The 12,559-nt window shown below is 37.3% G+C and overlaps 1 protein-coding gene across 1 annotated transcript in view; it reads right to left on the bottom strand.

The window, feature by feature from the left end:
- Nucleotides 1-12,559, bottom strand: part of MDN1 (midasin AAA ATPase 1) — a 190,499-nt gene that overhangs the window by 122,535 nt on the left and 55,405 nt on the right. Inside the window, exons 16-22 of the mRNA XM_036767059.1 lie at nucleotides 11,450-11,661; nucleotides 9,773-9,876; nucleotides 6,622-6,766; nucleotides 5,844-5,940; nucleotides 3,579-3,692; nucleotides 2,140-2,287; nucleotides 799-909 (exon numbers count right to left, since the gene is read on the bottom strand). Of these exons, the coding sequence (XP_036622954.1) occupies nucleotides 799-909; nucleotides 2,140-2,287; nucleotides 3,579-3,692; nucleotides 5,844-5,940; nucleotides 6,622-6,766; nucleotides 9,773-9,876; nucleotides 11,450-11,661 (931 nt within the window). The remainder of the gene's footprint in view (nucleotides 1-798; nucleotides 910-2,139; nucleotides 2,288-3,578; nucleotides 3,693-5,843; nucleotides 5,941-6,621; nucleotides 6,767-9,772; nucleotides 9,877-11,449; nucleotides 11,662-12,559) is intronic.

Raw genomic sequence — 12,559 nt, 5'->3', positions numbered from 1 at the left:
AAGAACCTACTATGTGCAGAGAGTCAGCCACATTGAGCAATAGTCAATTTCACTCAGGAAGGCCTGCCTCCTCTGATATATGCTGGCCGCGTGGCTTTGGGTAAATCACTTAATCTCTCATCTTGCCAGGCAACTTCCTAAGACTATAAATTGTGAGTAAATGCCAATCTGCACGACTGGTAGGTGCTTCCTCATCAAAAGAAGTTCCCTGTACCAATGAAATCTCATTCCTCAGCCCTTCCCTTCCTTCCTCCAAAAATGTAAAAATCATGGTAGTAGACAGAGGGGAATATGGGAGTAGGTGTGGAGAGACACCAAGATTTAGAAAACCAAACACTATTTCTATCCTTAAAGAGTATACATGCTACAAAGCTGTCAGTCTTTTTGTAAAACGCAAGTCTTATTCAGCACCTCTCAATTCTCTTTCTTTTTTTCTGGAGGAGGGAAGGCGATGCAACTGGGGTTAAGTGACTTGTCCAAGGTCACACAGCTAGTGAATGTGTCGAAGTCTAAGGCCAGATTTGAACTCAAGTCCTCCTGACTCCAGGGCCGGTGCTCTACTCACTGCACCACCTCACTGCCCCAGCATGTCTCAATTCTACACTTATTGTAGATTCTTACAAATAGCACAATGCTTGGCATACGGTAGATACATCAATGAGTGAAAGCCAAATGGTTAAGAGGAATCAAAGTTTTAACATGGCCTTTCATTTGTCCAGATCATCCATACTAAATTAATTAGAAACTCTGATATGAAAACATCTCTAATGTTAGACTGAACAGCCAAAATGAACATACCTGTTTAAGGAGACTTTTGATGTTGCTGGATATAACATGTTGACAAATGAGTTTCTGAACTAAAGGGTGTGATGCCCTGTCAAGTTGTGTAAGGAAACCCAAGCAAAAGCCCTTAAAAAAAAAAAGAAAACATCCATTTTGACTTTGAAAATACTATTACAAAATACTAATTACTATTTTGCAGTTACAGTCATTTATCTTTAGGTACTGGGCAATCAAAATTCAAAACAAACTCATTTGCTACAAAGCCTGGCATAGCAGCTGAAGTCTATGGTCAGACTAGATAGTGCTAACCTGAAGAACTAAGTCTGTTCCCAAAGGCAGCTGGTACTACCTTCAAGCAGAACAATGAGAGGGCTTGTATAACTTGCTTGAGTTAACTTACTGTCATCAATTATGCTTTGTTGTTTTATCTGTTCCTTCAGAGTTAGTTACGTTTTATACTTCCTTAATCTCCCATATTTGTATACCTTCACTATCTTACCTACTTTAGACAATACCCACATGGGATTTTTGTTATCCCAAAGGCTATAAAACTGAGCACCCCTTTTCTCAAATCAGGGAAGAACTTGACAATAACACCTGTTAACATGCCTGTGGTCCATTTCTTCTATTATATACACAAGAAACAAAGAAATAAATGCCTTGACTATGCAAGAAAATATCAGTGACTAACCATACAAAATTCTGTCTCTTTACTCAAGTTGTAAAGCCAACACTGCTTCTACATAAACATTTAAAATGGAGTAAGGTAGTAACGTGGTAAGAAGAAATTTCCAGTTGGTTTCTTAAATCAGGGGCATTCTGGGAAACTTTGACTAAATGGAAAAATATAGGTAAATTACTATATGCTATACATATGTATGTGTGTGTGTACACACACACACACACACACACACACACACACACACACACACACTCACTCTCTGTCTCTGTCTTATCTCTAGAAACACCCTTACACCCAATCCAAGGCTTAGAAAGAATCAGAACATACAATCACTGATATTACCTATATAGAAAATAACAAAATCAAATAATATGCACAGAAGGAGATCTAAGGGACTCAAGCAAATAGGATACCATTTTCCTGAAGTTTACACACACATCATTTTTTAAAACCATAATTAGTTTAGAGTTCAGGCTTTTATATCGGGATTTGATGTTCTTTTTAGGTGAATAACTGTTATGTTATATAATTTAATTTATAATTTTAAAAAATATAATTTTTAAAAAAATTTTTAAAAATTTAAAAAAAAACACTCTTCCTACTTGACTCCCTAAATGAGTTTCACAACTACTTCTCTTTCACAAAGATAGGCAGTAGGTAAAAGCTCATCTCACCTCATAGAGGGAGCGCTGGATGTTGTGACAAGGATTGGAAGCAGCAAATCTCAGTGCTCTGCAGAGGGTGCGAAGGCTGTAATGAGGTCTGTGGCCTGTCCCATCCACCAATTTATTCATAGACTCCTTCCGCACAGCTATGTAGAAGCTACAAAGAAGGGTTTAAAAAGTTGTTATTATTATGCTAGCCCTTCAGTTTCTAAACAAAAAGCTATTGCACTAATATATATTTTTCTGTACTTAAATACAATTTCCACCTAGGGCATGTACCACTATGTCTGCTAGCCATTAAATAGTACTATCAAAATAGTAAATATTTTTTAAAATACCACAACTGTTATTCTTAATACTACTGGTATTTAATACTAGTAGTACTGACTGCTACTACCACCACCACCACCACCACCACCACTACCACTACCCTTGAACTTTTATCTGGTCTTTTAGAGATAAGAGGCAAGGAAAAGTTAAAGACTTCATGTCCCAGCACTAGTCAGTAACAATCAAGGACAGGACCCAGACCTCACAATCACATCATACTTCTACCACTACACACATTCAATCCAGCAAACAGAAGTTCTTACTATGCACAAGATGTAGGAGGCAGCACATAGTATAGGGACAAAGAGGTATCTTGGAATCAGAAAGATCTGAATTCAGGTCCCACCTCTGAAACACAGTGGCTGTGTGATCCTAAGCAAGTCACACAACATCTCAGTGCTTTGGTCAATTCTCTCAAACTTCTCTCGAGAAGGTGCCAAATTTATATTGGTAGAGCTAATTTCCTCACTGGGAATTCCCTATACTATGAAATCCAAAAGTATGATCCAAAAAAAAAAATTAGGTACTAAATGCTGGACACAAAAATGAAACAAACACCCTGCCCTCCAGAAGCAAATATTCAGCATGGTAGAAAAGACCATGTAAACAATTCAATTTCATGAGGAATGCTAACTGAAGGGGGCGCTGTTTCAGGAAAAGCTTATGTTCACATGAACACACAGCGACAAACTCGAAATTTGGGGGAAAAAAAAGATCTGATTAAAACACTGACAGCACAACTATGTGGTCCTCTGGAAATACCCTCAAGTCAATTCTTAATGTGCTTACTATAATAAAACATGCCTCTATACCACAGCCAATCCTATCAGTCAAACTGTAAACAAAAAAGGCCGGAACTTATTTGGAGAGATCTAGACTCAAACCACAATTATAACTAATAATTGTTTATGCATACCCATGAACATGTGTGTATGCACATAGGCACATGTGCATACTGGCTTACAAAAATCCCAAGTACTTTACAAAAGGTTAAAATATTCAAAATTAAACAACAGCTCTCCCTCCAATAATCTTCTGAGATTAAAAGTCAAGTGTACTGTATAATGAGTATGTAATTTTCTTTTAGAAAAAGTATTTCTAGTCACACTAGAACCTACTTGATAATTCCTTGAACTATATTTTTGTTTACATTCAATCCTTTCAGATAATCTACAATAAGAATTTGTAAATCTTCTTTACTCTCCAATTCTTCCACATAAAGTTCAGTTAACCTAGAAAACAAATTAAAGATTATTATTTATTTAGAATAAGGCATGAGATAAGACCTTTCCAAAATTGTTTTTTGTAAAATCTATTTGCTACTAAAAGAGAAGAAATCACTAACTTTTCAAAGAAAAAAAAACATTTTTATTCATTTTTTACTTAGAAAGCACACTATATTAAGTTCGAATAGAGGCTATACTTCCTTCCAAAATGTGACTTGGCTAAAGCTGCAGGCATCACTTATTACTGCAGTTATTTTTCAGACTGTGCAACTATTTTTTCCCTTTCAAATACCTCCGATTTTACACATGAAAATTATATAAAATCCACCTGAGACCCATGTAATACTAATGCTATTAAAAAAAAGATTTTTTAATCTAAATATTTTATTTTTTCAGTCCACGAAAATCCACTTTCTCCCAGCTTCCACTTATTCTTATAAATCTAAATTAGTTTATCTTAGATTTTTATCAGAGAAACTTATAGAAAAGATCTTTTTTCCCCATTTACCTGCTTTTCTTCTCATTTTAGCTGCATCAATTTTGTTTTTGCAAAAAAAAATTTAACATTATACAATCAAAACTGTCTACCTTCAGTGATCCTAACTATCTAGTTTGTCATGAACTCTTCCCTTATCCATAGATCTGAAAGGTAATTTCTTCCCTGCTCCACAAATTTATTAATGATGTTATCCTTTATGTCTAAGTCATGTATCCATTTGGAGTTTATCTTGGCACAGGATGTGAGATGTTGGTCTAGACTTACCTTCTGCCAGAATATTTTCCAGTTTTCCTAACAGTTTCTGTAGAATAGTGAGTTTTTAACCACAATGATGGAAACTCCTGGGTAATCAAATACTAGGTTACTGTGTCTGACTCTGTATGTTGTGTACCAAAGCTGTTTCCCCGATACGTCTGTTTCTAAACCAATACCAAATTACGTTGAGAATTACTGGTCTATGGTTTTATTTGAGATTTGGTACTACTAGATCTCTCTCTTTAGTGAACAAGATGTTAGTAATTGCACTAATTAAATAGACGTCATATTGTCATCCAAAACAATAAAATGTTTTGAAATTTATCTCTAAATCGTGCTTTGCAAGAAAAAAGTTTGCACACTGTTAACATTCTACTGGGAAACTTACTAAGGACTTAAAAGGTCTCCTGTAGATAGATCAACAGCCTAAATTTACAAAGCATGCATGGCCTCTATCAAAACCAAATAGGACTACTGTCCTCTCTAGCCCAGGTACTACTTTGAGTAAGCCAATTGTTATGACAGGAAATATTAGATAAATCATACAGAGCAAGGAAGAAGTCTATTTAATACTCTATTTCCCTAATCATAAAGACCTCCAAAAGCTAACAGCAGCAGGACACAGAAGATGAGCAAAAGACAGGAACATATACATATTCATCTACTTGAATCAAAGGAAATTTAACCTCCTCTGTGTTTTGACATGTGAAAATTTATGGAGCAGCTAGGTGATGCAGTGAGTAGAGCACCGGCCCTGGAGTCAGGAGGACCTGAATTCAAAGCCGGGTCCAGACACCTGACACACTTATTAGCTGTGTGACTTTGGGCAAGTCACTTAACCCTAATTGCCCTGCCTTCCCCCCTTCAAAAAAATAAAAAGAAATGTGAAAATTTTGAAATTTGAAAGTGGGGAGAAACATGATCATTTGAATCGAACAGAGAGTAGAAAGTGGTTTTAAAAAACAAGTCTGTATATGTGTGCGCGTGCATACGCACATGCGGGTTTATAAAAATCTCAAGTACTTTACAGAAGGTTAAAACATTCAAAATTAGAAACCAGCCATCTCCACAATAATCTTCTGTGGCAATATGTATCCAGAAATGAATTTTTCCTGGAAACAAATAAATAGTTACATAAAAGCAGTAAGCACAGTGACTACTGGCTGACAATGTAGGCAACTTTCTGCCTTTCATAAGATCATAGATTCAGGGCTAGAAGGCACCTTAGAAGCAGAAAACAGCCCCCTCATTTTATAAATAAGGAGAACTGAGGCACAGCAAGGCTAAGTGACTAGTAAGTGTCTTTACGTGGGATCTAAACCTAGCCAAACCCGCAGTTTGGCTTCTGAAAAGCAGTTTGTTTCTAAAAGTATCCTTGGCTGCAGTCAGGCAACATTCCCTACCTGTTTCTTATTCCCTGAGGCAGGTTTTTTTTCCCCACATCAGTAGCTGGATTCATGCAGGCAAATAGACGGAAGTCAGGGTGTCGTGTGAGTGGTTCTGAGACGGGAAAAGGAAGCATGTGTCAGTCCTCATGACAAATTTAACCAGTTTGGAGTGGAACATATGGCCACTATGTCAATGTCACTCAGTTCCAAGCATTTTCCAGTCCCACCTGAACACTTCTTTACTCTCAGCCTGGCCTAGGCCTGGCCACAGTGAGAATCTGTTTCCTCTCAGCTACCAAAACAATTATTGCCCATAGCCCTCATCTGGTACCCATTCAAATACTGCCTTTGGCACCTCCAACTCAGTGCCCATAATTAATTACAAAAAGCACTGAATAAATTACTATTGCACCTGATAACATTATTCATTCTTTTAGCATTTAACTTTTCAGATGTCCACCTGTTATCTCCTTTTTGTGGGCAGGAATCCTATGTCAAAGACTCCAATAATTGTTCAATGAAGCATCACAGAAGCACAGGATGCAGAACCAAAGAGGGGCCTATAGACAATATAACCCAATTCCCTCATTTGAGTGCCAGAGAGAGAAATTGATTCTTTAAGGTAGCTATTTACCACAGAGAGGATATAGCAAAAATGGCTATATAACCACCAGGCAGTCAACTAAAATTCATTCAATGGATGAAGCCTCATCTTGCATCTGTGACCATAAGACTCATTCTCTTTAGTAACCAACAAGCCAGGCAGCATATAAAGGCACTAGACACATGTTACCTGTGTCTCCTCGATCCATCAAAACCAGTGAGCCAGAGCATCCCTCCAGCAAACCACTGAGGCATTCCAATGTTTCTGGGGCTGCCAGGTTAATCTCATCCAGCAAAATCCATTCTCCTTTCTTTACTGCCTGTGCCAGAGTACCCTAAAATACAAAGACATAAAAAGGTTATGAGCCTATTGCAACTAATTAAGAAACACAGCAGCCACCATCATTGTTCTCACTAACAAACCTAGAGATACGAAAGTCTACTGTATTTCCTTGGTTTCCATTGCCTACCAGGTGACCCAAGTGCCTACATGCAGCTAGATGACACAGTGAGGATGGATGCTGGCCCTGGAGTGAGGAAGACCTGAGTTCAAATCCGACCTCAGACACTTAGCTTTATGACTGTGGGCAAGTCACTTAAACTGTTTGCCTTATTTTCCTCAATTGTAAAATGGTAACCAGTTAGCACCTCCCTCCCAAAGTAGTTGTAAAGATCAAATGAGACAATATTTATAAAGCCCTGGCACAGTGCCTGACACATAGCAGGCAATATATAAGTGCCAGTGATGATGTGTGGTCGTGAGGACGGTCTACCTTTAGCTTAAAGACTATTAATGAAGGAGAACATACTATCTACCAAAGCAATCAATTCTACTTTGAAATAGCTTTAATTGTTGGTAAATCTTTCTTAACATCAAGCCTAAATTTACTGTTTTGCTACTTCTACGCACTATTCCTAGCTCTGTCCCTCAGAATATACAGAGCAATTTTAATCCTCCTGTCAGGTACATGGCCCCCTCCTCACCAACCTTGGTCTTGTTCAGGCTAAAGATCCTCAGTTCTGGGGCGGCTAGGTGATGCAGTGAGTAGAGCACCAGCCCTGGAGTCAGGAGGACCTGAGTTCAAATGTGACCTCAGACACTTGACACACTTACTAGCTGTGTGACCTTGGGCAAGTCTCTTAACCTCAATTGCTCTGCCTTTCCCCCTCAAAAAAAAAAAAAAAAAAGATCCTCAGTTCTTTCAACCAGTTCTCATATGGCATAATCTCAAAGCCCTTTATCATCCTTGTTGCTTTCCTGTGGAGATGCTACAACTTACTAATGTCTTTTCTAAAATGAGGCTATCAGAACAGAACGCTGTGCCCTCTAATGCGCAGTACAGTAATCTATCATTCTTGGAAGTTACAGCTCTCAACATAGTTCAAGATTACATTAGCCACTTCATATTGCTGACTCATTCAAACTGCAGTCCACTCAAATACTCTGATCTCTTTCATATAACTCTTGTCTAACCATAAAGACCCTCACTTTGGACTTGCCAAGCTGATTTTTTGAACCCCAAAGTAAGACCTTATACTTATCCCTAGTGAATTTCTTATTGTTTTTGCCCTGTGTTCTAGCTTATAAAAATCTTTCTGGATCCCCGCCTGATACTGGCATAGCAGCTATCCATTTCAGCTAGATAAAAAAAAAACAAGCTCCTCTGACAATAAAGAGAATAATTTATAAAGTGTAGCATGGCTTAACTGAGGAACACAGGGTGCAGGAGACAGAATAAAAACTGCATCAGTCTATCAATATAGCAACATCGGTTAACAAGATAAAACCAAGAAAGGTCTACAAATGATATGAACTACCCTTCTATCATTTAAAACATTTCTGAAGAGGTATTAGCCCATTAATTCAATCTCTGCTGGAGCATTTCCAAAAACAATGAAAAATTAATGAGTCAACAAGCATTTATTAAACATCTACTATGTCCTTGACTTTGTGCTAAGCATTTGGGGTACAAAGAGATCTCTAATCCCCCAAATCCAGTCCCTGCGTTCAATGATGCCACAGTCTAATGATGGAGACAAGATACAAACAACCACGTACAAGCAAGGTAGCTACGAGATAAACTGGGGTCAGGCTCATCGGGAAGAAACAAAGATTAGAAGGACTGGGAAAGGAAGGAGAAGGAGGGTGGAGTAAGGTGTTATTAATAAGACTGGAAGGGGCCAGGTTACGAAGGGCTTTGGATGCCAAACAGAAGACCTTCTATTTGATCCTCAAGGTGACAGGGAGGCACAGGAGTTTATTGAAGGGAGATGGGAAGGTGGGGAGGAGGTAGGATATGGTCAGAGTTGTACTTTAGGAGATCAATTTGACAGCTGAGTGGAAGATGGGCCAGTGTGGGGAAAAGCTTTACAGTTTAGTCAAAGCCAACACAAATTCATGGTTTGTCTTTTAGCAGCAAGGTAACAATTTTTTTAAAAAGTGTTATATTATTAAATTGCTATGCGGTTTTCATGCTGATCCTACTGTGGAAATGTAAAAACTCTTCTTTTTTAGTTTCTCTAGAAATTTTAAGAAATGATATTTCTTTGGTTAAAAAACAATAAACAATCTCACTAGACTTTCCTGTTTGTGGGTAGATTAGGCTGCAAACAAGAGGCCTTTCTTAGAGAAATAGATTAAGGGTAGAAATTAAGTTTAAACAAAGAATGCCTCTAGTCCTACTTAGATCTGAAGTGATTAGGCCATTGAACCAACAGAGAACAGCCTCCTTTTCTGCATCCTTCAGAGAGAGAATATTGATAGAAAGTAACAAAGAAAGAACAGAATAGTGACTAATGCTTTGGAATGTTAACCCAAAATTGTATTTTAACATATTATGATTTTTTCTTCATTTGATACTCCTATATATGATAGCTTGGGGTAGAAACATGTCTGAGGACACAGGGGGACTAGGCCAATGTAGACAATTCACTCCTTCTGTGGAGGCTAGAAATGCTCAAATATTAGATTAATGTCAAAATGAACAAAATTATTTCTGGCAGACTTGCACAAAGTACAGTATTGATATTTATAGATCACCATTGTCTGTATTCACTTTCCCTCATTAAACCTGTGGCAGCAGTGGTGCTCATGACTATTTTATAAGGTGGTCTTTTCCATTAAGGAAATTTGATCAAGTTTAACACATACACAACACTCACTCTCTCTCTCTCTCTCTCTCTCTCTCTCTCTCTCTCCCTCCCCCTTTCCCCCCCTTCCTTCCTTCCCTCCCTCCCTCCCTCTCTCTGCTTATTTCTATCATACAATTAAGTATGATCACAAAAATCTATTTGAGAGTCAAGCCATCAAGCTGCAGAAATATATAACCAAAGTCAAATACCTCTACAAATGCAAACAGTAGGGCATTTTCAGTCATTTTCATTTGTTGATGGGCATGGTTAAGTTTCAGACCAAATGCTTCCCACTTTTCTCTTAACAGTAATCCTAAGAAAAAAAAGAGAAATCTGAAAATTAATTCACAACATGGGGCAGGTATGACCTGGACACAAACATATACATGAAGGGGTGGGAGTAGACAGTCTGTGAGTTCCCTTACATTTCTAAATCTATGATCCAAAGAACCTATAAATATAAAAAATGAGCTTTAAAGATAACACTTCAACTTACATGATCTGATGCTGAGTGAGAGGAGCATTAACTGAAAGAACACTACACATGATTACAGACATGGTATCTGTGATGACTAACTTTGATAGACTTGGCTCTTCTCAGCAATGCAAGGATCTAAGACAGCTCCAAAAGACTTGTGATAGAAAAAGCTATCCACATCCAGAGAAAGAATTACAGAGTCTGAATGCAGATCAAAGCAAACTATTTGTTCTTTTTATTCCCTCTTTTTTTTTCTTTTTTGCTTTTGTTTCTTCTTTCTCATGATTCATTCAATTGGTAATTCTTCTTTACAACCTGACTGTTGTGCAAATAAGTCTAACGTGAAGGCATATATAGAACCTGTATCAGATTACATGCCATCTTGGGTGGAAGGAGGGGAAGAGAAGGGGGGGGAGAAAATTTGGAGCTCAAAAACTTGTTGGACTGAGTGTTGTAAACTAAAAATAAAAAATAAATTTAAAAAAAAAAGATAACACTTTATTAAAATAACTTCCCAATTAACTCCCTGAGGCAAAGTAGGTTTCTCTGGGTAAGTAAGAACATAATAGCAAAAAAATCAACCTAAAAGTCAACTTTCAGAATTACTTTTTTATATAAAATTCTGTAAGGTGAGAGGCAGGTTAATGTACATAGGGGCTGTTGTTTGATTCAGAAAGACTAGCTGTTTGACCACGGGCACAATCAAGTTTTGTTACCTAAGGCAATACTCTAGGTCTAAAGTTACAAAGGAAATGATGATCTGCACAGCAGAGGGAGTTTCTAAGACCCAGAGATCCTTGAACTGATCAAATCATTAATCTGGACCAGTTTCCCTCCTACCACCCACCATTCCCAAATGGTAGATAATTTAACTAGCATTCCCCCTAAAGAATTATAAAGAAGCTGCTAAGGAAAGAAATCAATGACCCAGGACTCCAAAGTCGGCCCATAGCTGAGCCCCAGTGGGCTGAAGAACCCCCATTCCAGAAATCAGAAAGGAAAAGCACATTACACCTTCAAAAAAAAATCCCTTGCAAAGTTTTAAATAAATCACAAGCTTGCTAACTTGCTTTAGTTTCTGAAAGCAGTTATTTGGCATGTTTGAGTTTGGCCACCATTAACAAAATTTGTTGCAAATAACTGTCCTCTATTCAAAAATACTATGTCTTTTATTCAATTCTGTCACTCTCATAGCCACCGTAGGAGGTCCTGCAGCACTTTAGTGGAAGAAAAAAATTTGCTGTAGAATTGTGCCAATAATTGTGGTACAGTAATAGCTCTGCACCTGATTTCATGCTCTGATTATGCTACCTGAAAACTGCATCTTTCTTCACATCACATTCTTTTTGCTATATTTTCTCCCCTCCCCTACAGCTTCTTATTTATTGGCCTCAGCTGGCTCTTTTACCTGAATCATTGGTTTTGGTTTCCTTGTTGAGGGCTGACTTATGTACATGTTGCATTAGTTTGAGTAGGTCTCGCCAACGTTTCTGTCTATAGCAGGTCTGAATATGCCCCAAAAATGTAAGATTCTGCTTCCTGGAAAATGTTTGGGCAAAGAGTTCTTCAAAGCCCTCTCGTAAGGGTAGCCATATAAGTTTATGGTCCACTGGTTTATAACTGAAAGAAAATGCAGAGATTTTAGAAAACTGAGTTCAGAGAAAAAAATAATTTAAAAATTAAGGGTATTACCTAATAACACTTCATATAAAAAAAATAAACTACAGGAAAAAATTCATTACAATAATATTTATAAATTCCAAAGTAGAATTCCCCTCCACTCCATATAGATCAATTTATATTTAAAGACCTAATAAAAAAAATTAAGTGGAAAGATTGCTTCTTGATAAAGTAATTTAAAATGACTTGAGACATCACTGCTTATTACTTGCAGCAGACAGATTAAAACAGAGACCATATTTCAAACTAAAAGATAAATGATCCAAATATCTAACAATAAAACAAAAAAATACAATAGCCATATAATGAAATACTATAAAGTTATCAAATACAACACTGACTTATATTAACTCACAGAATATAAGAATGAAATAAAATTCAGTTAAATAAAACACCCAAGACCTTAGGTCTCCCCCATTCACAAAATCTGCTTTCAAAGGCCATCTATTATTTTTTATGTTTGATAAAAAGCTAAGAGATCAATGGTATCTGCCTGAAGAACATGAAATAATTTTAAAGTTTTACTTGAGGGCCATGCATCTTAGAAGCCACATGGGATGCATCTGACAAAACTAGAAAACTTCATATATCCAGAGCCGGCGCCTCTGCCAACTGGCTCATCCAACGTTCGACAAGTTTAAAAAACAAAAATTTTAAGTGAGGAGACCAACTTAAATGAACTACTACAAGTGAATGGTAATGAAAGAGTCAGAATGAAAGAGGAAATCCCACAAAGGAAACATGAAAGAAACAGCCTCAACGTCAAAAGACTACAAGTTTAACAGAGTTTAAACACACGTACAGTGCTCCATCAAAGTAATGCCAACAGTTAAGAGAG

This window comes from Trichosurus vulpecula, chromosome 7 (assembly GCF_011100635.1).
Source record: "Trichosurus vulpecula isolate mTriVul1 chromosome 7, mTriVul1.pri, whole genome shotgun sequence".
Lineage (NCBI taxonomy): Eukaryota > Metazoa > Chordata > Mammalia > Diprotodontia > Phalangeridae > Trichosurus > Trichosurus vulpecula.
This window is presented reverse-complemented; position numbering and strand designations above follow the sequence as displayed.